The sequence below is a fragment of the Cajanus cajan genome, chromosome 4 (assembly GCF_000230855.2).
Source record: "Cajanus cajan strain Asha chromosome 4, NIPB_CcT2T_4, whole genome shotgun sequence".
Lineage (NCBI taxonomy): Eukaryota > Viridiplantae > Streptophyta > Magnoliopsida > Fabales > Fabaceae > Cajanus > Cajanus cajan.
This window is the reverse complement of record NC_138520.1, coordinates 703255-730497: the sequence shown is the minus strand read 5'-3', so window position 1 is coordinate 730497 and position 27243 is coordinate 703255. Positions and strand designations below refer to the sequence as shown.

Here is a 27243-nt window from a genome sequence, read left to right as displayed (position 1 = left end):
ATGTGGAAGTAAAATTTCTAAAAGTACGATTAAGTCAAATTAAAAATATTTTTAGAATAAAATAATAAAAAAATTGAATCTATGTATCATTTATAACAATATATAAAAATGACGGGATGTGTTTTTTGACATAAATTTAGACTCTTTTTTTTCATAACTAGTCTTTTATTATCTCTTTTGTATTATCCATTTTATTTAATTTGTCCAGTACAGAAAATAAATAAAGAAGTGGAGAGAGTAAAAAAGTATAAGATAAGGAGGACAAGAGTGTAAATAGGAGGGAAGATGAATGGCATTTGAGGAGGTAAAGTTTATATATAGCCTATAGGTAATTCGTCCAGCTGGTGGTCTGGTCTCCATTTACAGTTTGAATTAGTAGGAGTAGGAGAAAATGGCGATGGCCTTCAAGATGGTAATATTATGTTGTGTTAGCTTTGTTTGTCTTTTATATATCTTGTGAATTATATATATATAGTTCTTGATTTGTGTTTGCTTGTTAAGGCGACCACCGGAATGTGGGTGACGGATGAGTGCAAGAGCTCCTTCATGGACATGAAGTGGAAGAAGGAGCACCGATACATTGTCTTCAAGATCGACGAAGGATCAAGGCTCGTCACCGTCGATAAACTCGGCGGCCCCACTGAGGGCTACGATGATCTCACGGCCTCCTTGCCCTCCGATGACTGCCGTTACGCTGTCTTCGACTTCGACTTCGTCACCGTTGATAACTGCCGCAAGAGCAAGATCTTCTTCATTGCATGGTAGTGCTACCCTTTTATATAGCATACAATACAAACTAATTATGACTTATGTCTTATAATTAATTCATCAGGTCTCCAACCGCATCAAGGATTAGAGCAAAGATTCTATACGCAACCTCAAAGGATGGGCTGAGAAGAGCGCTTGATGGAATCAGCTATGAACTCCAGGCCACCGATCCCACCGAGATGGGCTTCGATGTAATTAGAGACATAGCCAAATAGTTTATACTTTATACTTAATTTTTTCTTCACATCTGTTTCCGTTTTAACTTTTAATTCAGCAGCTCCCATCGCATATCTTCTCTTTCCTCGTTTTCTAAAATAGCTTTATCGTCTACTTCACTGGCTGTGGCTGGCATATTCAATATTCAATGTCATGTGTATGTAAGTGGGACATGTAACCTTAAAATCTTAATAATATACAATATCTACTGTCGTTACCCCACCCCATGTATGTCCCTGTGTATCAACTATCAAATACTAGTTCAAACCCCAAAAGGTAACTACAAACCTACCTTTTGGTTGTAATCCCACGACTATGAAAATGAGTAAGTAAATCTTGGCTAGACATAATACTCAACACGTACGTACGTCACTTTTGGATCATGTTTATTATTATAATTAAGGTAATCATGATCCAGAGTTTAACAGTGGAATTTTTTAATTAAAAAATTGTTATCAATTTATTTTTATAAGACATTTCTAACAATCTTTTTTTCTAATAATTTATTTTTCAATCCTTTAATTAAGGAAATGAGTAACAAAATCATTATTGTTGATTTTGTCGTTATTGGTGTGTAATGTGTTACCTAATTTTGACATAAAAATTTGGACAAAATGCATAAACATATGCTCTAAGATATATTTAACAAATTACACACAATACTTTTCTCATTTTTAACATTACACAAATTTTCCTCAATCTGAAAATTGAGTAGATCATCTAGATCCTAATAATTGAAGTATATGAAGGGTTGTCATGTCAGTGATTCACAATCGTGGGTCACACCTTCACGTACTATATACAGTTTGCAATGGGGGAGACGATAAACCCCTCTAATGTGTTACCTAGATATAGATCTTTTCTGGTTTCAACCTCTAATTAAGGCCAAGGTACGTGTGAGTGTGTAGAGATCTTACACCATTTAGTGGTCAGCATTGAGTTCACTCAATTAATTCGACCTGACCCTAGTTACAATTACAAATATTGAATGTAATGGGTTGGGTTAATGAATTGGATTCATTTAAAAATGGCTGAACCAGAAACAATTAATATATTTATTTGTTTTAATTTTTTATTTTATTTATTTCGTATCACTTTAATATATTTTAAATAAATACAAAATGGCATTGATGAAATTAAATAAGGATAATTTTTTTTTGTGTTGGTAAATCAAACCTTCTAAATTTCTAATTAATTAAAAAAGTAATATTTTAGTTTGTGAGTTACACAAGATAAATGTTTATTTATATATGACTAAAATTCATAATAAAGAAATTGAATTCACAATAAAAAAATATATATTTTCTTCCTATCTTATGAACTTTAACGTAGATGACATGTCATTTCCTAGCTTATATTTCAATTTTTGTATCTTGATAGAGTTGTGGGTGTAGTGTGTAAAATGCATATATAAAGAATATAAGTTGAGAATATCCAATTGAGTGAGAATTTAGAGCATCACTCTCTTTATTCTCTCACTAATTAAAAAAATATAATATTAATATATATATATAAGTAAAAAATAATAATTATAACATTCAATTGAAAATAAATTAAAATGAAAAAGACACATAAATCAGAGGAGTGAAAGAATCATAGATAATGAAACTCACGTCTCAAATAAAAGTATATTTATATAGAGATTAAAAAAAATAGATAGATAGATAATAGTGATCAATTTGAAATAGTAAAGAAAGTGAATGACTAAATCTTTAAGTTATAAATAGGGAATAAATTTTACTTTAAGATTTTTACAGTTTTAAACTGGTTTTTATATTTTAAGAAACATTTTTAGAATTAAATAAATCACTCTAATGATCGATTCCCGATCTAATCTACCTACCTTATCTGGTATACTTTTTTTTTATCCATGCTTATCTTGTATATATGAAAACATAAGAATCCAGCTGAAGGGAACAACCTATTCATTCAATTTGGGCTAGAGTAGTCTTAACGAGGATATACTACAATAAGCATTTTCCAACCCACTAAAGGCTATCACAGTTTTGTATCTAAAATGAAATACTTTATTTCATTTTTATTTTGGAGCTACACCTAGGCATGGCAACGGGGCGGGGCAGGGCGGGTTTTACGTTCCCCGCCCCCGTCCCCGTTCCCGATACCCGCCGGAGATAAAATCTGGGTCTCTATCCCCGCTCCCGGCGGGGTTCAGGTTTCCCTGCCTTGCTCCCGTCCTCGTTTCTATTTTTTTTCTTCTTTTTTCTTTTAAATAAATATGAACAATTTTAAAAAAATAAAAGAAAAGTAAAATAATATAAATATTTACATATAAATATTTCTATTTTTGATTTATATATATATATAAATAATTTTTTAATTATATTATTAAGTGGGGCGGTGGCGGGGGCGAGTATGGGGGCGGGGGCGGGGTGGGTACGTTAATACCCACCCCGCCCCCAATTTTATCCATCGGAAAAAACCCGAACTTGATAAACATAGATTTTTCTCATCCAAATCGAAACAGGTTTGAGCCGCAGAAACAGGTTAGATTACCATGCCTAGCTACACCTTTTATGTCAATTGGGTCTTTTGATAAATACTCACATCATGGTGCCTAAAAAAACCTTACTTTTTTAGACACTAGCATCTACGACACGGTGGGGAAAAAAAAAAAAAGAAAAAAAAAACCCTCACATTTTTAAACACTGACATGTGGTTGATTCAAATAAAATAAGGTTTAGATATAATTTAAATAACATAAGATTGAGTCTTGTAAATAAAATAAAATGCAATTGAAAAAGAATATTTTATTAAAGTAATCAATCAGGTCTCTTGGTTAATCATTAATAAAATTGATAAATAATTCACATTTGTGACATGATGACAAAAATAGCTTCATTTTTAATAAATTTGTTATGATAAAAGAAGTATTATGATTATAAGGTAAGAGACCGAAAAAAAAAATATTAAAGAGTCCATATGATTTATTTCAAAATTTCAAATGTTAGTTTGATCTGAAAAGGAAAAAATAATTTATTCACTTACGGTGTAAAAAAATTTACACTACCGTAAAAATACAATTTGATATGCATAGATGATAAGTTTGTTTTTTTTTTATAATAACTAAAAATTATATAAATTATAATTTATAATTAGTTAACGGTATAAATTATTTTATTTTGACAATCTTAAAAATTAAATTAATCTCAAATTATGTCATTGATATAATAATAATAATAATATATCTTTGTTACATAAAAAATAAAAATAATTAGCTATTTTTATTAATTATACAAAAAAAAATTATGAGAGTTTTTTTTGAAGAATTTTATCTTAAATTATAAAATTAATTTATAATATTTTTATGAGTTATTTTTAAGCTTAATTTTAAACAATATCATTTAGATATTAACTAAAAACCTATTTTATATCCTAAAGGCGAGATTTGACCTCATATCATATCCTATTACAATGTGAATTAAAATTCACTTGTAATTATGAAGATTTTGATGATATCTAATGAATAATACGTAAGTACTTCAATAATTATTTTTGGAATTTTGTCATGAAACTAAATTCCTAGTGCACTTTGAAATCTAACTCATCTAAGCTTCATAATAAAATAAAATAAATAAATAAAACTTACTTGATAAAGTTTTAATATATTAATATCAATAAAAGTAAGCATATATAAAATAAAATATGATTTTATAATGACAATATAGTATTTATATTTGACTCACTTCGTAAATTAACTCAAATTTGACATATATATTTTTTTTCTTAATTTGAATTCAATTTGGTTCAAGTTTAGTAGTAATTCAGTTCAATTCATTAATTCAAATTACATGAATCAAGATTTAATTTTTTTTTTGATATTTACATATTTCAAAATTTTAATTTAATAATAAATTTTAGATAAAATAATTATTTAATTTAAAAAAAAATAAAATATAACTTATTCTATTAACTTTTATAAGGTTTCAATATAAGACATGACTCCAAAAAATATATAATTACAATGAAAATCTTTATAAATAATGTCACCTTATGTAAAATAATAATAATGAATAAATAAAAACTCAATGCATTACCATAAAATTTTAAAATATTTATTTACTTATTATTATTATTATTAATTTGTAATTAAGTTTTAAAGATTTTTTTAAAAATTTTAATAAGTTAAACTTAAATAAAAAGATAACTATATAAATTATATTTTTATATATTAAACCGAATTACAAACTGAACAAATTAAATTTATTTAATTTATAAAATAAATTTAAGAAATGAATTATGAAATAAAATTTAAAAGTATTTTGGAATTGTTTGAATCGATTTCCATGTCTACTCCAGGAAGAATAATTGAGAAATGTTGATCTGAGTGAACTTGTGTTGTGTGGCGTCAAATCGTACCTATGAAACTACGGACAACATGAACTTTCCAGCACAGATAAACAGAACAAAATTGAAGGATGACGTCATCATTGAACCAGCAGTTACGGGGCAGGACCCGCAATTGGCCGTTACAGAACAACACCCGCCGTGATCAACGTGCCTGTCTAATCTTCAATCTGCATCGTCCATCTCCGCACATCATGCTTCACTTTCTCTAACTAAATTATGATTCCACCTCCTTAAACAATTTCCCAACCGTCCGATCGTTTAATTATGCATCTCCTACGTTTAACTCAAATAAATTCTATATTCCAGTACAACCAAGTTTATATATCGCTTTCTCTTTTTCTGTATTTTTCTCGGGCGTTTAAATTGTTATTTAAAAATAACATTTTTAAAAAATATGATTTTTTAAATAATCTTATTTTAGTTTATCAAATTACTTCTATAAGAGGTGAGAAATAAATATTTCTAAATTAAGAATAAAATTTTATTTATTTAATGCAGTAATAATTTTTAAATAATAATTATAAATATTCTTTTATGATTAATTAAACAAATTTTGATCATTCTTAAAAATTATAATTTTCAAAATTTATGTTTTTCATAATCATAATTTCCTTTTTTTTAAAAATTCGTGTAACAAACAGTCTTGTAAGGTTATTTATCTAATTAGATAAGAGTTGAACATTACGTGACCAAACTTTATTGCAATATGGCAATAAAAGTATAAAACATTATTAGGCGAGGCTACAAATTCTCATAGACAGAAACAAAGTGCGTGAAGTCCTTACATTGCCTCCGTCAGATAACTCATAATAATTTCATGATACGATATGCGGTTTCACCATAGAGTTGCTGGTCAAATTTAAATAAACTTATTATCTAATTTAATTAAAATTTAATGAGTTGAGTCGAATAAAATTTATTTTTTTATAAAAGAAATTAACCTAACTCTATTTGAATATGATAAGATGAAATTAAGTTGAATTAATTGAATCAAAATAATTAATTTTATTTATTTTTTGCTAAAATTTAAATATTTTATAATAAATATAAATTATTTGATATTTTGTTATAAATATAATCTTATCAACCTACAAAATAAATAATAAATACAAATTAAATTTTAAAAATAATTTCTTAATTTGTGACATTGTTATCAACTCAAATGACCAACATTAATATAAATAAAATTTAAAATAATGCAATTAACTAAAAAAACTTAAAATATGTTATTAAACAAAAGAGATAAAAATTATTATCTAGAATAAGTAATCATCTAAACACTAACCTATTAATATTATTATATATTTTTTATTATATATAATCAAGTTGGATCAGGTCATGAGTCAAAAACACAAAACTTATTATTCAACCAATATAATGACAGATTTAATTTGATTGAGTTGAATTTGATCCGAACATAAAAAAATTTCGATCCAAACTCATTAACTTGATTTGGATTAATTTGGGTTAGTAGATTATTCATCCTCACTTACAACCCCTAATTTCACTGAACAAAATCAATAATTTAAGATAAAATAATGAATATATTTTCTTATGTAATTAAGATAGAAATTTACACATTTTTAATTAGTGATGGTTTGAGAATAAGTTGGTTTGCGTTTTACACCACTTAATTTGTATAGAAAGAATCACAACACATTTAAATTAAAATTAAAAATATTTCATAGATTATATATATATATATATATAAAGTGAAATGTATATAAATAAAAATATGTTACAGAAGGTCAACTTTATTGTAAGTTTGTTTTTAAGTAATAAATTATATAAAATGAAAGCTTTCGGAACTTAAAATTAAAAAAATATAAAAGTTAAATTCATTGATAGAGTATTATTTGTAATGATAATTTATAAATATGTTGTCAATATTTGGATATTAACTGAAAATTAGAGAAAGAAAAAGTTTGACTTTATTAAACAATTGGTAAACTTGGAGCCTATTTATACCTTGTGATGAGAAGTAATAAGGGGAGAGTGAAAATGAGTTGAGTGATTAAGTTGATCAAAAATAAAAAGTCAAAAATAAAAATTCTAAAATAAAAAAAGGTGTTGACTCCACCTACCTTTTATTTTGACACAAAATTGAATGAAAATATATGATTGGCTATTAATGAAAAACTTTCACATTTTTTAATTTTTAATTTTATTATTTTACTAAATATTGGCGACTTCTTGACCTCACAATCATAAAAATAACTTTTAACAAACTAAATTACATAAGAATTATTTTATAGTAGAAGTGATTATAATATTATTTATTTATTTATCTCTTTTTTATTTTTTTTAAATCAAACAACTAAAATTTTTACTCATTTATTTTTCTCTAATCTAATTTTCTTTTTGCCTTTTTATCATACACACTCAAGGTGACAGCAACTCGCAAGTTTTTTAATTTCAATGTTGATTAATTATGCCTAAATTTAATTAAAAATAAAATAAAAATTATATGTCAAAATAACATGATAATTTTATTATAAATAAATTAGATGAAACATCTATCTAAATTTTATCCAAAATTAAGCCTTTCAATAAACTATAATGAAACAATTAAAACCACTACTACAATTTGAATAATCTAAGTTGCTTAATATAAGACAGTTTACTAAAAAATGATGTAGAATAAGACGCCATGACATTTTTGTGAATAAAAGGAACTTAATCTACCACGGTTTAGACAATAATCGTAGTAGAATAGCTTAAACACACATATCAACGACGGTTTAGTGTAAAACCAACTTAAATGATAAGTGATCTACCATAGTCAATATTTTATTGTAAAACAAGACAGATTCATAATAAATAGATCAATTATGGACTCATCAACTCAAATAGGTTGTCCATGGATATAAGCAGGTTCAAAAAGATACCTGTATATTTCATTTATATATATATATAAAGTGAAAACTATTGAAAAATAAAAAATAAAATTAGATACACATAATTAATAAAATTAATGGTATTAAAAAAGAGAGAAATAAAAGAAAAGTCAAGGATGTAATAAAATAAATGATAGAGTAATAGAAAGTGAAAGAAAAGAAGCATCCAACATAAAAGGAAGGGGAGATATATTTTTGTTATTTTATTTTGTTATGTAGTATATTTATGATTTATGATTTTTGAGTCGTCACTCACACTCAGCAGTGAGCACTGCTAATGCAATGGCTAAAATTATGGTGAACGCTACTTTCCTGCACCTTCCTATTCACCATCTTTAGTTTTCTCCATCAAATCAGGCGTCAAAAACATTCATCTTGAGGATTGATTCCGAATCCAAACCGTCCGTTTTGTCGTCATCGAATCCTACGGCCACTGCTGATTTCAAAGACTGTGGTTGGAACTTGGAAGGAAACAAACCGGCACCCATGTTGATTCCGGAGGCGGTTAAGAAGTGAAACTTTCGGTCGCATAGGATCACAAAGATGATGCCTTACTATAGTTCTTCATTATTTATGCACAACCTAGCTAAAAGGGTATTGGATTCCATTAATCATCATAATGGCCGTTCTGATTCATTTATAATATTACTTTGTAGCATGTCTGAAGCAACTTTTTTAAGGGAAAAAATCGTGATGATCGAAGGGTTCCTGTGGTATCAACCACGCGTACTGTATATACTTTCTAGAATTTGTCCGAGAGAATATGACAGTGGAAAAAGTCGAGCCAATATGTGTGCCCTCGCAAGCAGCATGTCATTAGTCATTTTTGAACTGCACCATATCAATGAGGTAACTTAGGTAAGCAACAAATATACTAAGAAAATAAGAATGGAAGCAGATGCTGCAGAAAGAGCTGAGATAGGAAACGAATGAGAAGATAATCTCTCCATCTTATTCTAAGGATTATATTGAGGAGATGGAATTAAATGGTCCATTTATAGTACCAGGTTGAGCCAAGAATATTTGAGATTTTCATTATAACAGAACTATCTACAAGATGGTCACGAAGCAAATTTATGTGGAAAGAATTTCTGCGAGAATGGTCCCACTGCAGTTTCTGAAAATAATTTGTCTACAGTGCATGACATTTAGTAATCAATTATACAATAAGATAAATATAAATATAATATATAATATATACGGTTAGAATGTCCAGAATTAATTTAACCACTCATCAAATTTAAAATATTTAAAAGTGTAATTTGTTTCGCGTGTCTCATTAGAGTATTTATAGTTAATTATTTATAAATTTATAAGTTCTCAAGAATTTTAGAATTTAATAAAATAATTTAAGTATCATATCTTTACATGTTATTTTAATTATTAAAAATAAGAGTTGATCCAAATTATTTAGAATTGAAATAATAAATCCGATAACCTTTGCCTATTCTAATAGATTCATCTTAATGTATTCATCTCAAATTATATCTAAAATGATAGTTGATATATTGTTTGGATGAGAAAATTTAAGATATGGCAGTTATATGATTTTGATTTCAAATAATTGTATCAATTAGGTTTTTCATATTTTCTCTCGTGACAAATTGGTCTGACATAACACTAAGTAAATACAATCTACATTTTAAAAAATACAAAATATTTAAACTATGATGACTTGAGAAGTACGTAATTGTATTGACTTAATTCACGATACTTGTCGGTAAATTATTGTTTTTATGTCAACAATGAACAGAAAAAAGGTAATGTCTTTTCATTTCGAGTAAATTAATGACTTAAATAAGTGAGGATGGGGTGAGGGAAGATGGAGAAGAGAACTATTTCAATGGGAAAATGACCAATTGAAAGAAATTGAAGCAATTATTCAAAGATTAAGTTTTAGAGATGAAGAGGAGCATAAGTGGTTGTGGAGAGCTGATAAATCGGGAGAGTACCCTGTGAGTTCTGCATACATGGTTCTTACGTCAAAGTGTAAGGGTATTCCAACTGAATTTTTCAGAAAGATGTGGATCAAATTGGTTCCTTCAAAAGTGCAACTGTTTGTTTGGAAGCTAACCTTGGATTGTGTACCATCTCTTTAGAGCCTAATACGTAGGAATATAATGGATCCAATTGTGTACCTTGAATTTGTAAAGGTTGTGACAGAGAAATTGAAACTTCAATTCACCAGCTTTTTGAATGTGAAAGGACAGTAAAAATATGGGATGCTTGCTTGAAATGGTGGGGAATTATTTCTGTCAGGCATAATGAATTCAAACAACATGGTTTGCAGCAATTTGGTGAGTATAGTTGGGGAGATTTCTCTGACCGGTGTTTGCGATGAGGACAAAATAATTGATACAATTAAGATACAATCTTGGCATGGAATAAGGTGATAGCTGGGTTCTGTTATCCTCTGAATTTGTGGCTGAATACTCCAAGACTGTGTGTGAGGTTAAATTGACATTTTTATGCAAATTTTGTGGAAGATATTGTTACGGTTGGTTATTAGGGGCTCAAAAACCATATACGATGGTTTATCTTTGATTCCAGAACGATTTGCAGTAGCTGAAATTGAATAGGTGCATTTTAATTCTGTCTGTATTTGGGTGGCTGTTGTTTTTCTTCTATGGTTTTGGTGGAAAATGGGACAAGACTTCCTACATGGATAGTTATTGACTCATGCTATATACACTTTTTTTTTTTTTTATAAATACACTTCCTTTATTTTTTTTATAAAAAAATTATAAAATATTGTAATTTTTTTTTTAATTTTTTAATTTTATACCTGCAATTTTTAATTTACTACTTTCTTCTTTTTTTCACACATTTTTTTTTTAATTTTCACATGCTACCAAAATAGGTGTGGTGAAGGAAAGGTAAGGGGATGCATGTAAAAATTATAAAAAATAAAAATAAAAAAAAAAAAGAGGAAAGATGCGTGAAAAAAACTACTAAATTAAATATTATATATGTAAAATTAAAAATTAAAAACAAAAAATAAAAAAATTAAGAATATTTTAAATATTTAATTATTTTTTCTAAAAAAAAGGTGTACTTATAAAAAAAAATAAAAAAAAAGAGGTGTATCTATCATGAACCTAGTTATTTTGTCTGTGAATTACAGGCCACAGAAAGCCCATTCCTAACTTAATAAGCCCAATTCTTGGCTGTTATTTACAATAGCCAAGGTTTGGTTTGGGATTAACTCGTCTCAAAAGGCTCCAGCAAATTAAAATTAGAAGGCCCAATTATAGTTTGGGTCCTTTCCAAATTCCCATATTAACAGACTATTGAATCCAAAAGTTATGAACCCAAAAATAAATCCACAATTAATTGAATCACTATGGTCACTATGATGGTGTCGCACTCGATGAGGATACTCGAATTGAGACTTTAAAGAGAAAAAAATAAAAAAAATATTTTTTTATAAACTCAAATTAGATTATGTATAAATAAATTTAAAGAATTTTTTATATTAATTTTTTAAAATTTGTTTTTAACTTATAGATAAGTTAATTTAGCATATGAAATTTTCATTTATTTTTTTTTTGCAAAAATTTATCTAAAGATGTTATAAATTATTCCAGTTTTGTCCAGCTTAGTGACTGAGAGATATTATGAACTTGGAACTTCAGTTCCCCAAACATCATTTTCTTCATAAACCACACCATTCCACACGGAATTGACAAAATTAAGGAAAAAGTTAAATGAAAAGTTGTTAGTTCGTCTGTAGAATACTTGATGTTTTGCGACATCACATGGACATCTAATGGCGACGGTAATGATGCCAAAATCGATTGATTGTGCTAGTTGGTAGAAGGCTAACATTATTTTTTATTTCTCAAACTCAATCCTAGCAAATCACTTATCTTGCTTCCCAAGCTGAATGCATGTGAAGTAGAGTACAAATAGGTTACACTATATATTTAAATATAGGCTATGTTTATTTTATACAATTAAAATTTAAGTATGTTTTATTATTTATTATAGTTTTTTTTTTAAATCTAACTTCACCTTTTTAAAATTTTTACATGATTTATTATTCTATTTAAAAATTTATTTTAGAATTAGTCTAATAAATTTAATTTTAAATATATCAACAATATATTTTTTAATACACGTGTAAATTTTTGTTTAATGTATATGATAAAAAATTAAAAACTAATTAAGAAACAATACATGTATGCTCATATATTTAAGTAGATACTATAATGAAGAAGATAATCTTATTAGGAAATGTTGTAAATATTTTTTTTGTTGTATTTGAATTATTTTAAATAATCAATTATAAAAATAAAGAAAGGTTCAGTTCTTATATTAGTGTGTACGTGTGACCGGTTTCAGAGATGCGTGAAAGTGAAGAAACTGAGAGCACAAATCCAATAATTGTAACTTACCGTTTAAAATGTCATTATCATTTTTAATCTCATCGTTGGTATGTCTCTGAACTTTTAGTTTAATTGTAGGATAAAGGGCCCAACAGCATGTGATGACAATGTCATGTCTAAAGGATCATTTACCAAACTTCCAATCATAGCCGATATTATATTTCGAAGATTTCAGAAGTTAATTTAGAAATCTTGGTATTTTTCTAAATGGATGTTTGGTAAAATGTTCGCAGCAAAATTCATCCTTGTTACTTATGTATCCTGCAGTTATCATTCTCTAGAAAAGCACTAGCAGAAATACCAACAAAAAAAAAACCATGGAATAGCTTCCAAGTATTTAATCCAAAAACCACTAAATTAAAAGTGGTCTGTTCTAGCCTAGGAGGAATTGAAATTACTATTTTATTTTGCCTTTTTTTTTTCTAAAATATTTTTTCATATAGTATGCCTCTTGGTTATAGTGATTGTTTGATCCGGTACTGTCAGTCAAAATCACTAGAAAATATGTGAATGTGAAGTCAACCTGTCATGAAACTAAAAGTTTCCCTCTCTTAAAATGATGACTAAATTATTCATTTGAATTTTTATTTCATTTTAATCTCATTATTTTTTAATGAGTTAATTTAATTTCACTTTTTATTTAATTAATGTTAATATTTAATTTCTGTTAGATTAAATTAAACGGTATTATAAGACATATGTACATGATTTTACGATGTATTAATTTGATTACATGATTATCATTTTAGAGTTCATTTATTTTTTAAGAAGCATATTCTTCCCTAAATATGAAATTTTAAGATTTACGGTATTGAAATTATAGTGTTTAAACATGAAAAACACCATCCCATTTTGAAGAAAAAATAAAAAAAGCTAATCCAAATAACCACGGCCTAAAACAATACTGTCTTCAATTTTTCAACTATCAACTCTTTTATACTAAAGCACCAAAATTTTCAAACATGTAACGTGTAAGACCTCGTTAAATCTTCACGAAATAGAAAGAAATTGACATGAACAACCCAATTTCGTACAACATCTGAAATAATGGAGAAAATTCATGGTTTTCACGACAAGTATTATAAATTTTGTGGTACAATCAAAGAGACATGACTTGTAACCCTGTAATCGTAAATCTAAGCTTGCATATAACATCTTCCAAAGCCCAATTCAACTCATTCCTTATTTCATAAAAGTATGTAACCCTTAAAGAAAATTCAGTCTTTTTTCAACTAAAAAGAGAAAATTGGAAATTTTGCAAAAACACAAAAACTTGACCAAATGGATGTGCAAGATTTAGGGAGATCCATTGCATGTGCTAAGTGATTGATGTGAGTGAAGAAATTGCTGATATGTTGAGACAACTGCGTGAGAATTAGTTTCTTGAAGAATTTCAAAGAACTTAGATTCAATGATGTAAGTCTTAGAATTTCAAATTTGGGAAAGAACATGCTTAAAGAAAAAATGAACCTTAAAGAGATGATCATCAAGTTAAATCAGCAGATCATAAAATCACATTGACATGTTTTATAATGTCATTTAACTTAATCTAATCAAACATTAACATTAATTAAATAAAAATTAGACTAAATTGATTCATTTAAAAATAATGAGATTAAATTGAAATAAAAAAATTAAATAAAAGGACCACATGAATAATGTAGCCTAAAATAATAATATTTACATTTTTGTATAGTTATTTTTTTCTTAATTTTTTTTATAAAAAGTTACCAAATAAAGGAAGTTAGTTATAGAGAATTCAAGTTTATAGGAGTTTAAAAATTTGCTTCATTACATAAGTAGAATAATGTGCAGTGGCTGACAACAATGTAACAAGTGCCCTTCAATGCTTGCTACCCCTAACAACTACACTGCTTGCGAATCAAAATAATGGAGTAACAATAATAATAATGTCTTCCGGTGAAGGTATCATAATTAGTCTCGTAATGCCATTGAAGTCTCAATTAAGAATGTTTGGTAAAGCACATGGAAAGCAAATTCAAGTCATGCATGTAATAAAATAGAATTGTAAACTCATCGCCCAACCTTTTATAACAAATAATAAAAATAAAAACGTGGCTGCATGCTCACAACTTCACCCAAATCAATCATCTCTTTATGTCTTCATTTTATAAAACTGCCTATTCATTTCTTACCTTCTCAGTACATTTTATCTCCCAATTGGGAAAAAAAGAGAAGTGCTTTCATAAAAGAAAAAGTTATTTCAGATCACATGGCACGATGTAACTCAAATCTAGCCTAAACTAATATGAGCAAACCAAATAGTAGGAGTATATTGAGTAGGTTGAGTTAAATTAGTGTGTAAAAGAAGTATCAAATTTAAAAGTACCTCGATTGGGCCACTTTACAACATAAAATAAGTTGTATGTGTGGATGATTTACGCTCCGTTTGGTACAACATAAATAGAGTAGGAATATCATAAAGAGCAAAGAAATAAGGAAGAGAAATAAGTTTTGTTGTTTGTTTCGTAAGAAAATATCAGACAAGAAATAAAAAAGGTAAGTCCCACCTATTTTTTATTTCTTCATAGTTTTGTGGAAAAATAGATGATAAATGTGTTACCAATTGTTTAGATGTTTATTCGAATGAAAACTCAATCTATTCGAACGTGACTGTTTCTATTTGAATGAAATTATTTCATTCTAATATTTTCATTCAAATAAAACATTGCTAATAAATGGGTGTAAGGAAACTTATTCGAATGTGACTTTTTGTATTTAAAGGTGACTGTTTGTATACTAATATCATTTCAATAATATTAAAATAAAAAAAATAATTTTAAAATAGTTTTTTATTTTATATTTATTTATTTATCTCTTATCTTTTTATTTACTTTATTTTTCACACATTTCCTTTCATCATATTGAACATATATAATATAATCTCTGACATAATTTTTTAAACTAAATAATTAAATTTTAATTCTATTTTTTCTCATTTATTTTTCTTTAATTTAATTTAATTTAATTTTTCATATATTTCTTTCCCCTTTATTAAACACGCCCTTAAGATCAAATCCATGCTTAATAATAAGGTTGATACTATATGGTGGTGGGTGAGGGTTGTGAACTAAAATAGAGACAAGATGAGGTTTAGGTTAGTAAGAAGGCAGAGAGAGAGGATACAATAATTATAATTAAAAAAAGAAAAAGAGAAAAGAGATTTATGGGTTCCGTTTGTTGAAAGGGATGGATAGTTGACTGATAAGGAATTACATGGGATTGATGGGATGATGACTTTGGATGACACTCTCACACACACACCAATCACTATCAACCAATTAACCACTACCTAACAATATGGGAATCCATACCTATCTGCTGCACACTATTCTGCTCATATCCTTTCCTTTAGGCCTTATATTTTAATATATTTTTTATTTTTTAATTTTTTTTTAATTCTTTAAATTAAATTTTATTTTTAATTTCTATAATTTATTAAATTTTATTTTAATTTTTATACTCAAATTTTATCAAAAAAATTAATTAAATATTATTACATAAAATTTATTTACAAAATTCTTATCAAAATGTGTTTCATAGATGAATCTAACTCACCATAGATCTGAGTAAAGAAAAAAAGATGATGCATTGGTTTTAACTGAATTTCAACTTGATTCAGTTAACTCATACATCAAATAAATTTGAACCTAAATGAGTTAGATTGACCTATTTAATCCACTACAATTAAAAAATAAAAACATATATATATATATATATATATATATATATATATATATGTGTATGTTTTATGTACTTATCATTTAAAATTTTGATTGATTTTTTTTTGTGCATTTATATTTGAACCAATGATTTAATTTCTTGATAGAAAAATTATAACTCTTTATTTTATTCATTAAAAATTGGAGCATATAATTAATTTTGTATTTTTTATTTTAAAAAATTTGGTGAGTCAACCCACTTAATCCACTAATTTGTAGTGGATTGAATCGGTCATAATTTTTCTAACTTATCGAAAAGTGAGTGAGATTAAGTTAACTAATTTAAATCACCAACTCGTGTGAGTCAAATTTACTCACTTTAACATCTTTATTTCTTGTTAACGAAAATATCACAATAAATTTAATTGATGATACATAAATATTTTAATTTACCACTTTCATATATATTATTAGTGAATTTAAGGATTAAAATATAATAATTTTAAATTTTAAAAATAAAAAAAATCTTAAATTTAAGATAATAAAAACATATCTAAGCATTTAATATAAATAGCATTTTATGAATATTTATTAGTTTTTTTAATAATATTATATCATTGGTGATCTTTTTAGTCTCTTCTAAGTGTCAATTAACATGGTAATATAGATGCATCATTTTCCTTATATTCCCGTAGCTTAATTATCTAAATCTCCTTCTCATGATTTTAGTGACAGACATGTCACCAAACTTTGTCAACTTTTGCTACCAGCTATGTTTTTGCTATCTTGCGCCAAGTGCCAATATAACCCTGTCATTGTCATAATTTGGTAGATGGCGGCCCATCTGTGGCCCAAGTGATTTGTAGAGTTCCTCTAGCAAGACCCATAGTACTAAATAAACCTTTCAAATCATCACCACAACCACAAATTAACTCATCCAACTGTAATTATATCTATACTAATATATAGAGATATACTTTTTTGATAACCACCTTACTCTCTACCTTTTGTAACTATTATATTTTTTTATTTTAAAAAATTAAAAAAAATATATTTATTAATCAAATTTAAGAACTTAAAATTAATAAATTTATATTAATATATAAGAGATACTAATTTCAATAATTATTTTTTATCTTTATTTTTACATGGATCATTTTATTTTTTATTTATTTTTAATAATTGTTACATTTTTTATGAATAACTTTTCATTTTTTTTAATACAATACAAGCACGGAGTGTCTTTATCTTTTTCCTGCTAGTAATTATAATAATAGTAAACTAACATAAAACTTAAGTTTTTTTTATAAATAAAATATATTTCAAATGACTATACCTGCAAACGTTGATGAAGTTTTTGACAATTTTTAATTACATTTTAAATTAAAAAAATTGTAATTGGGTCTTTTTAAGTTTCCATAATTCTTACGATTGGGTTTAAATAAGGTCATCGCAAATTGTTATTATTTTGCGATTTCAAACCACTATAAATTAATTTCTAGGACTTAATTACAAAAATTGTAGAAGGATTCAATTATAATTTTTTAAATTTGAAAAACCTGATTAAAAATTTATAAAAACTTGATACCTACTTATGTAATAAATGATACGCTTAGGAGAACAAATTAAGTAAATAAAATGAATTGAATTAATTGTACAAGTTAAAATCTATTCACTTTATTTTTTATAGAAAATATTTTCATTTAATTTCTCTAACTTCTAAAAACAGTCGTATCTTCGTATCATAATATATATATATATATATATATATATATATATATATATATATATATATATATATGTATATTCTCGTATTACATTACATATTATATCAAATACATGTATTGTACATGTTCGTCATAAATTAATGAGCATAAGTTAATTGTAAGTCATGAAAAAGTTAAATATAGTTTTCATTTTTATTTTGAAAAATCTTCTGAATATTGAAATTCAAATTGTTATTTATGATCTAGAAGAACAAAGTTGTAAAATAATTCCAAAGAAAAACTTGGTGCATTTAATATATGAATCAGGCACGGAAGGGTTGGGATGTTCCTTTCGGTCCCTAAAAAGTGGTCACGTTTGGCAACTAACTATTTGTTCATTACATCATATATTTTGATAGTTTTGAGTTCATTGTTGAAGCCGGGAAAAAGCAACTGAAATAAAACCCAAAGCTGATATTTATTGATATGATGATGGACATGGTTATCCAATTTCCCCAACTCATCCTAGCCCCGTCCCATATTGTACAAATATTTGGTAGCAATACAAATCTATTATCTATACACTTCCCAAACTTGCAATTTTATTTGTCTTTTCCCCCCAATTTCTCTCTCGGGGTGAAATGTTATCACTCATTCATTGGTTATGTAATCATTATCTTCTAGACCTTAAGTTTTTTTTTTTTTTTCTTCATCAAATTGCGTCATTCTGCGAATTTACGAGTTTTTATCCAACTCTATCTATAAATTAAGGGTTGATTTGGCTTTGTAGTTGGCTAGTCTAACAAGAAAAAACAAAGAATGCGTTGAGTCGTGAATGGAGAACTTTATTTATTGAAGAATTGAGAGCTTTATAAACCAAAAAAAATTCAACCCAATTTATATATTATTTTATTTGTTTAAATCGTGTTTCCCTGTCCTTTGGGTGGCCAATTAATATATTTAAATGCCATCATTATAGTATTTTGACAATGTGATGAAAATTAATGAAATATATTGGGGACATTGTCATGATTAATATGAAATAGATAGATCAATTAGATGATGAAAAAAAAATATTTATAATAAATTGAGTTTAATTAGTTTATATGACATTATTTATGTGTGTCTCATTTTAAGCTAATTTAAAATTATGCTATTTACTTTTGTATTTAGTTCAACTTAATTAAAGAAAAATATTCTTCCTACTTAATTCATCCTGATAAAGTGTGTGTTTGTATAATTGGTAATAGGTATTAAAGACATTTTGTGTTGGTGTTGATGGAGTGAGGGCCTGGAAGTGAAGAGGAAAGGAGCGAGGAGAAGTGAAGAGCATGTGATGTTGGTGGAGGTTGAACCAATTAAAGAATTGAGAAAAGTAGCAAGTAAAGAAGAAACAATGAGTAGCTTGGTTGACGGGGAAAGAAAGCAATGAATTCAAATCACAAAACTCTCCCAACCCACTCTCTGCCTCATCTGTTTATCAAATTATATGTAGAAAATCTTGCAACTTGAGAGCCGTAATTTTTGTTTAAAGGAAACATATAAATATCTGGTGGAAGCTTCTAATGTCTCTACCTAACACATTTGAAAATGAAAAAGTGTGGTCATGATGGTTCAAAAGTGACGCTCCCCATCGTTTTACGGATCTGGCACCACCCCTTTTCTCCTTTCTCTACATATCTATCTATTTCTTTTAACAAATCTTATTTTATACAGTTCCACAAATTACCACTTTTACTTTTATAGCTCAAAATTCAATTATGCGCCAGTATCATATTAATTATACATGATTCAAAAAAAATTTCTCATCTTTTATTTACGCAAAATGATGAGTGAAAACAAAAATGTCATAAAATTTTTTAAAAAAATCATACAAAATTATTTCCACTTCCACACATATATAAAAGATATTTATTGTTTCAAATATATTTTATATATTTATGAAAATCTTGTTTCAAATTTTATGAATGAAATTTAAAAATCCTTTTTCATAAATTTTCCAAATGAAATTCAAAACTTTTAACATAATTTTTTTTGGTGAAACTTGATAAATTCTGTAGGTCAAGTGATTATTTTTATTTTAAAAATGTTTATTTATTGACCTAACATTATAATATTAAAGAATAAAAAAATTAAATAAAATAAAATATTTTAATTTTAAATAATATTTTAAAATAAATCATATTTTTGTATATATCTTACAAAATTTTAAAAATTTGAAATTGAAAATTTGATTTTTTTTTTTATACATATACTAGGTGGAGTAAATATGGCAATGAGTCCAAATCATATCCAACCGCTTCTAAGTGAATGGCTATGATCCCCAATGCTGAGTCCAATCAAATTAGTCACTGATCCCATAATGACATGACCCTAAATTAATGTGGCAGATCAAATTTGGATGGTTGGTTAGGTTTGGTAGGATCATTTCACTACCCGTTATATTTTAGTTGCTACCAACTTTTAATTAATTTGATTTGTGTCACTTACTTGTTTCAACAGTTCCTTATATATCATCAATACGCAACTAGCCTGAGAAATACTAGCAGCAAGCAAGCCCGGTGAATAAGAAATAACTTAAAGCCATTTCTACAGCTACCAATATTATATATGTTAGACAAATGTCCAAGTTAGCACAAAACATTCTTTAAATACCAAAACCATATCAATCGAAGGCTACTTAGTGAATGCAACTACTCAGTGTTGTTGGATTTGATTAACTTAATGAAAAACAAGCATCATATTCAAATATAAATTGCCAACCTTTTTCAGATCCATATTATTTCTTTCTAACACATTTACTTGTTCTGCAACCCACCTCGATCAAACTAGCAGGAAAACTTGCTCCTACCTGGGAGGGCCCTTTCCATATCATTGAAAACATGCAAAACAAAACATATCGGCTTAAAGAACTAGAAGGCAAACCACTCCAAAAAAACATGGAACATCACTCACCTGAAACACTACTTCAACTAAAGCTATTATAATCAGGATATGTACTCATTTTCTTACGGTAGCCTTTCTTTCCATCAAAAGGGTTTTTGATTAACGAGGTTATAACAAGGCATCTTGAGACCGTGTAAGACATTCAAATGACTCATCAATACAATCATATAAACATATTTTCAAAGAATATATAAGCGTTCCTAGCACAACATTCCTCAAATTTTTACATGCGATTTTTAAGCAGATAAACTCTTGCATCTTCAAATTTTTACACATGATTTCTGAGCAGACAAGTTCTCGCATCTCTTAATTTTTTACACATGATGTTTAAGCAAACGAACTCTTGTGTCTTACAAATTTCTCATACGCAATTTTTATGCGAACAAGCTATCGCATCTTCAAATTCTTACACACGATTTCTGAGTGGACGAGTATCCATGTATTTAATTTATTTATACATAATGTCCAAGTGAATGAGCTCTCACAGCTTATGCATTTCTTATACACAATTTCTAAGTAAACGAGCTCTCACATCTTCAAATTTTTGTACGCGATTTTTGACCAAATGAGTTATCATGCCTTTAAATTATTTACACATGATGTTTGAGCGAACAAGCTCTCGCATCTTAAACATTTCTCATATGCAAGTTCTGAACAAACGAGTTCTTGCATCTTCAAATTTTTACACATGATTTCTAAGTGGACGAGCTCTTACATCTTTAAATTTTTTAAATGCGATATCTGAGTGAATAAGCTCTTGCATTTTACATATTTCTCACACACAATTTGTGAGTGAAGAAGCTTTTGCACCTTCAAATTTTTACATGTGATTTTTGAGTGAATGAGCATTCGCGTCTTCAAAATTCCTTTTTACATGTGATGTCTAAGTGAACAAGCTCTCATGTCTTACACATTTTCATATGCAATTTCTGAATGAACAAGTTCTCATGTCTTACACATTTTCATATGCAATTTCTAAGCGAACGAGCTCTCGTGTCTTCTAATGTTTTACATTTCTAAGCGAGCGACAAATCACCTCTTCTCCAGAAAGTGTCCTTCATATAGGTCAAACGCCCCATCTCGACCTCCAAGCGTGCACAAGCTACCACCAATGCCTCCTACCCCGAATTATTGTTTTCCAGTTCCACCTGAAGACTACTAACCTCCACTTTCAAGGCATCAACCCCCCTCCCAACAAACCAAACCATCTCTCATGTTAACATCATTCGCACTAATCCCAAAATAAACCATTGAGCATCAATACATGCACCAAACAACAACTCAAGAAGTTGTCAAAAGTGGTGACCACCAACAAGAGCGTCGCCACACGAAAACATACCCCATGATCACAAATTGCAAGAAACAATCCACTAATCCAAGAATGCCACCAAACTATGAAAAGAAATGGAAATGTGGTCCTATTTAACATACAATCAACAAGTATAAATTTTGACGCATCGCATTTATTGCCCATAAATGCACACAAAAAAATCAACAATCATGGATTAATTACAATGCAAACAACCAAAACTACACAAAGGTCTCTTGCCCAATGCAAGCTTGGAGCTCGAAAGGCCCTTATACCGCCTATAACAATCAACTTGAACAACATACAACGACTTCCACTTCATCTTCTCACCACCAGTAAAGGAAGATCCAAAGGCAACCTCCCTTCTAACTCCTTCACCCTAATGGACTTGGAGCTTAGGGGGCTTATGTGCTACCCACCACGGTCAAGCTGAGCTAACTCCCTCCAACTCATCCGCGTTGGGCCTCTCACCCAATCGTCATGTAATAAAATCTTAAGCAGTTAATTAATCTCTAATGACTAGCAAGATACCTTAACATGAATATCTTTCATAAATATCATATTATGACCCGTTATGATCACCTAACAGAATATCTTCATTTATCTGGAACAATATCTTTACTATTAATAACAATATTCCTACACAATCACAAGGAGATATCTTCAAGATATCATACAATATTATCTCTAAACCTATAGACAACATCAATTACATATACGGGATACTAGACATCATTCTAATATAATTCTTAACCTAAACTCCATCATTCTAATATAATTCTTAACCTTAACTCCCTTCTAATTTGAGCGTCAAAATATTTTTATAGGTGTCCTCCTCCCCATCCCAAACATTAGATTAACAAAAATATTATCCGGTCATTGAAGCACATGCAAGATTCTGATAAGAATATTTTTCTTTTTTAATTTAATTACTATAATATATATGCATATTTTGAAGTTCTGCCCAACCAAAAAGTGTCACCAAATTCAGTAGAGCAAAACAACATACAGTGTATTTACTAGGGAAAAAAATAATTGCAACCAACTCAGCCAGTAAAGTCGTTGTCCATGTAATTGTAAAATTCTAAAATTGTCAAATTCCAATGAATTTCTAAAATGTAATTTGTATGTGTCGTTGGTCCGTATTATTTAGGTGACGTAAAGGAGTTATATATTAATTGGAATATAAAGGATTCTAAAAATCCAAAAGAAAAGTAGAAGAAAAAAATAAATAATGGCAGAACCTAAGTAGGTACATATCATGTATACCGATGCATACCAAAGTTATGAAGTTTGTTGACTCGTGACCTAAATAATTAAATGTTAGGAGGATGGTAGAATATATGATGGATAAGTTATTTCATCCACGCAATTTTAAGTAGCCTAATAATTATTAAGCATATATATCAGTATATGTAAAATGCAATGATTATTGAATCAATTTAAACATTGATTTAAAAGTTTAATAATTCAACCATAATTAAAGTATAATTAAATTAATATTAATAAATTATTATTATTTTTATTAATATAAAATTAATATTAAATAAATATAATATTATAATTTTATAATAATAAAAAAATCAAAATAAAACGTTGATTTTTAATATTTAATTTTAAATTTTAATAAAATATTATAATATATATTTAGAATAAAAAATATCAAATTAATATAATGTAAAATATAAGAAATAATGATATTAAAAATTACAAATTAATATAAATGATTAAATTATATTTATGAAAAAAGTATTAAAAATAAGTTATTATAATTTATTATTAAATATTAACTTTATTAAATAAAATAAAATAAAAATATTTTTTTAATTAGACCGATTTAAATCAATTTAATCATTTTTTCTATCGACTTTACAAATTTCTCACCAATTTGATGCAGAACGATTCAACCTAATTTTCAAAACTATGGTAAAATGTATTGAGCGTGCCAGCGATCGAGGGAAAACATAGAAGATAAATTTAATTGGGTTATTATTGTCTATTACCCTTTCATCTTAATTTTTTTCTCCTTTTAACAGCTTAACATTCACTATTTTTTTATATATATTTTTCTTTGTTAATGGATATAACCAACACAATATCTCAAAATTCACAATCAATAATTAATTTAGATTTACAAAACATAACTTCTACTAATTAAATATTATTTTTTTAAAAAAAATTCTACAAACATCATATCTGCCCTGCTAGCAAGCGCAATTGGTCTCATATATGAAGAACTATTGGTATCATAATTCTTTTCCCCTTTATCTTCATAAAAGACAACTCCAAAAGCATCAAAAGTACAAAGAATCTGAATAGTTTTTAGTCTTCTTGATCCATACTCATAGTTCATCAAAATAAGCAAAAAAACAAAATTACTAAGAAAGAGAATTGGCATGATTGCATTTTTTTTTATCTTTTATATTTTATTAGCCCATGCTGGGATAATTAATCCTCAATCTTCAATAAGTTGCTATATAGGTTTTTTCATGATTTATATTCTGATGGAGTTTATTTTAGTTTTTTTTTTGTAGAGTTTCATTTTAGGTTTGGATATTGCCTAATTATATTATAATAAATAATTAAATTGCAATTGAGTTAATATGTATTTTGGCAAAAACAAATTAAAAAATTATTATGTACCATTAATTATCAAAGAAAAATCTACAAAAATAATCAAATAATTATAAGTTTAAAAATATCATATCACATGAAATTAGATTAAAATGACTAAAAAGTATCCCAATCGTATAAAAAAAAAAAAAAACAATGAATCTCATTTACAGAATCTAAACTAATGGGAGTTGATGCCAATCAGAATCCAAATCTGAATCAAAGCCATACGTGTCCAAAACTGTAGCAAATAGTCGACAAGAACTAAAGTCCCAGGATGTAATTCTCTCAATCAGATAATGCAGAGAAGATTAAAAATGATGCAATAATTCTCTTGATCATGGAAATGGTGAATTGAAGAAATAACAAAGACAGTTGTCATTCTACTTGGAAGATCTAGCAGTATAAACAACAAATTTTGTAGTCTTACTACGACCTCCAAGCACCTTTCATTTTTTTTATTTAAATGGTATGGTATTGGTTAATATCATTTTTTTGTGGCGTAGAAACAGTGAACCAATATTAGACTTTATCCACATTTACAAATTAAGAAAAAACGCGGAAGGAGGGTAGGGGAAGAAGTACATGATGATAGCAATAAAAGGATGAGAAAATTGAAACATTGGACAAGGCAAGAATGTTCAACTGTACCCTTTGCATCAACAACTAATTAATTAATTAATTAATTATACAAATTAGAGAATAAAAGAAAGTAAGAAAGAAGCTCAAAATGAAAAACTCAGCTTCTGTAATCCAAAACAGTGGTTTTCAAGCCCAAGAAATCATAACCAGTGGCAGTACTTGTGTTACCATTGTCCCCACAGCTGCAATCTTTGCTATTCTGCAAACCCAAACTACAGGCAAAGCAAAGGCCTCTCCCAACACTAGTCTTCAGCGCCTCTTGAGCCTGATGAGGAGGACTTATAGTTAGCTCAAGGTTCAAGTCAGGGCAGCGTTCCGATGTGGGACTCTTGGAATCCTTAACCTCCTGAAACACCTCCTCTTCTTGTTTGGGAGCAAAAGACATGGTGGGTGCAGGTTCTTGAACTTGATTATGATGAGAAGAGTCGTTGAGAGGGCGGTGCGTTGCAGGGTCAATTCCTCTGCTCAAAAGCTTCCTTCTTATGTGAGTGTTCCAGTAGTTCTTGATCTCATTGTCTGTTCTCCCCGGTAACCTTCCCGCTATTAGAGACCACCTATCACATAGATGTCATGAATAAATATTAAATATTAAATATTAAATATTAAATATTAAATAATAAAAAGAATAAATTTCATTTGTTAAAATGAAATTGGGTTGCGTACTTGTTGCCAAGGAGGCTATGGAGTTTGATGATGAGTTCATCTTCTTCTTCGGTGAAATTGCCACGTTTGAGGTCAGGGCGGAGATAGTTGATCCAGCGGAGGCGGCAACTCTTGCCGCAGCGGAGGAGTCCGGCGGCTTTGGGGAGAGAGCGCCAGCAGCCTTCACCGTGAGCTCTAATGTAAGCTATGAGGCGATCATCTTCTTCTTTGGTCCATGCACCTTTGTTTGTGTGTGCTTTCTCGCAACAAGGGGACCTTCCCATGAATGATGCTCCAATCCAACAATAAGGCCTGCCCTTCTACCTCATTTTTATAGCCTTTTGACCCAAACTAAAGTGTGACCCTTATTGCTTCTAGACGTGAGTTGGTGAGATAGGTTAGAGGAGTGGCTGCTACCTATACCTCTCTCTTTCTTACCATTAGCTAATACCTATGCCTTACGAACCATATATTTAACCATGCCCAACCCAACACAACAACATCTCATCTCTCCCCCTTTTCCTTAAACAATCACTTTATTATTTTTTATCTATATCATATCTATTTTTTAATTACAAACACTTCCAACACCAAATATTTGTTTTCACTAAAAGGTATCATACACATACATTGGTAACATATTATCCGCTTTGAACACAGCTCTTACAGTTTTGCTTTTAGATATCACTTAAAAGGTCCCTCAATTAATGGAAACAACTGTATGTATATAAATTCATGTCCATTTTCTCTACCGTTAAGAAGACTTTCAGCACAAGGGATCACAAACTTTAACCCACTTGCAAACTCCATCATACAAATCGAGTTGGTCACCTGATCAAACCATCGATACCACTTATTGTGCACTAAAGATTATCACATACATACACATGTCTCCACGTTGATAAGATATTATCTCTTTGTACCCAATGCTACCGGTTAAGAAATCATAATTTTATTTTTGAAAAGACATCTCAATAAATTAAAAAAAAATTGTATTTATAAACATATTTTAACCTCAAAGTTTAAGTGATACGAAACTTTCATGCATACCCAACCCAAACATCA

The 27243-nt window shown here is 28.2% G+C and overlaps 2 protein-coding genes across 2 annotated transcripts; one reads left to right on the top strand and one right to left on the bottom strand.

Annotated features, from left to right (window-relative positions):
• The first annotated feature begins 268 nt into the window (after positions 1-268).
• On the top strand, positions 269-1211 carry LOC109817202 (actin-depolymerizing factor 5). Its single transcript, XM_020382420.3, has 3 exons — positions 269-412; positions 502-761; positions 833-1211. Exons 1-3 carry the CDS (start codon positions 392-394, stop codon positions 981-983), a joined length of 432 nt encoding a protein of 143 aa, XP_020238009.1. The 5' UTR covers positions 269-391; the 3' UTR covers positions 984-1211.
• A 24275-nt stretch (positions 1212-25486) lies between these two features.
• Positions 25487-26633, bottom strand: LOC109817191 (myb-related protein 308). The gene is made up of 2 exons (XM_020382406.3): positions 26200-26633; positions 25487-26090 (listed from the first exon to the last, which is right to left on the bottom strand). The coding sequence occupies exons 1-2, from the start codon at positions 26460-26462 to the stop codon at positions 25634-25636; spliced, it is 720 nt and encodes a 239-aa protein (XP_020237995.1). The 5' UTR covers positions 26463-26633; the 3' UTR covers positions 25487-25633.
• Positions 26634-27243: the final 610 nt, after the last annotated feature.

Bases quoted from the DNA above. Each gene is read 5' to 3' on its own strand.
- LOC109817191 (XM_020382406.3), bottom strand. From the start codon at position 26,462: ATGGGAAGGTCCCCTTGTTGCGAGAAAGCACACACAAACAAAGGTGCA. The intron at 26,091-26,199 runs GTACGCAACCCA...TCTATGTGATAG, and splicing joins CATAGCCTCCTTGGCAACAA to GTGGTCTCTAATAGCGGGAA.
- LOC109817202 (XM_020382420.3), top strand. From the start codon at position 392: ATGGCGATGGCCTTCAAGATG. The intron at 413-501 runs GTAATATTATGT...TTGCTTGTTAAG, and splicing joins TGGCGATGGCCTTCAAGATG to GCGACCACCGGAATGTGGGT. The intron at 762-832 runs GTAGTGCTACCC...TTAATTCATCAG, and splicing joins AAGATCTTCTTCATTGCATG to GTCTCCAACCGCATCAAGGA.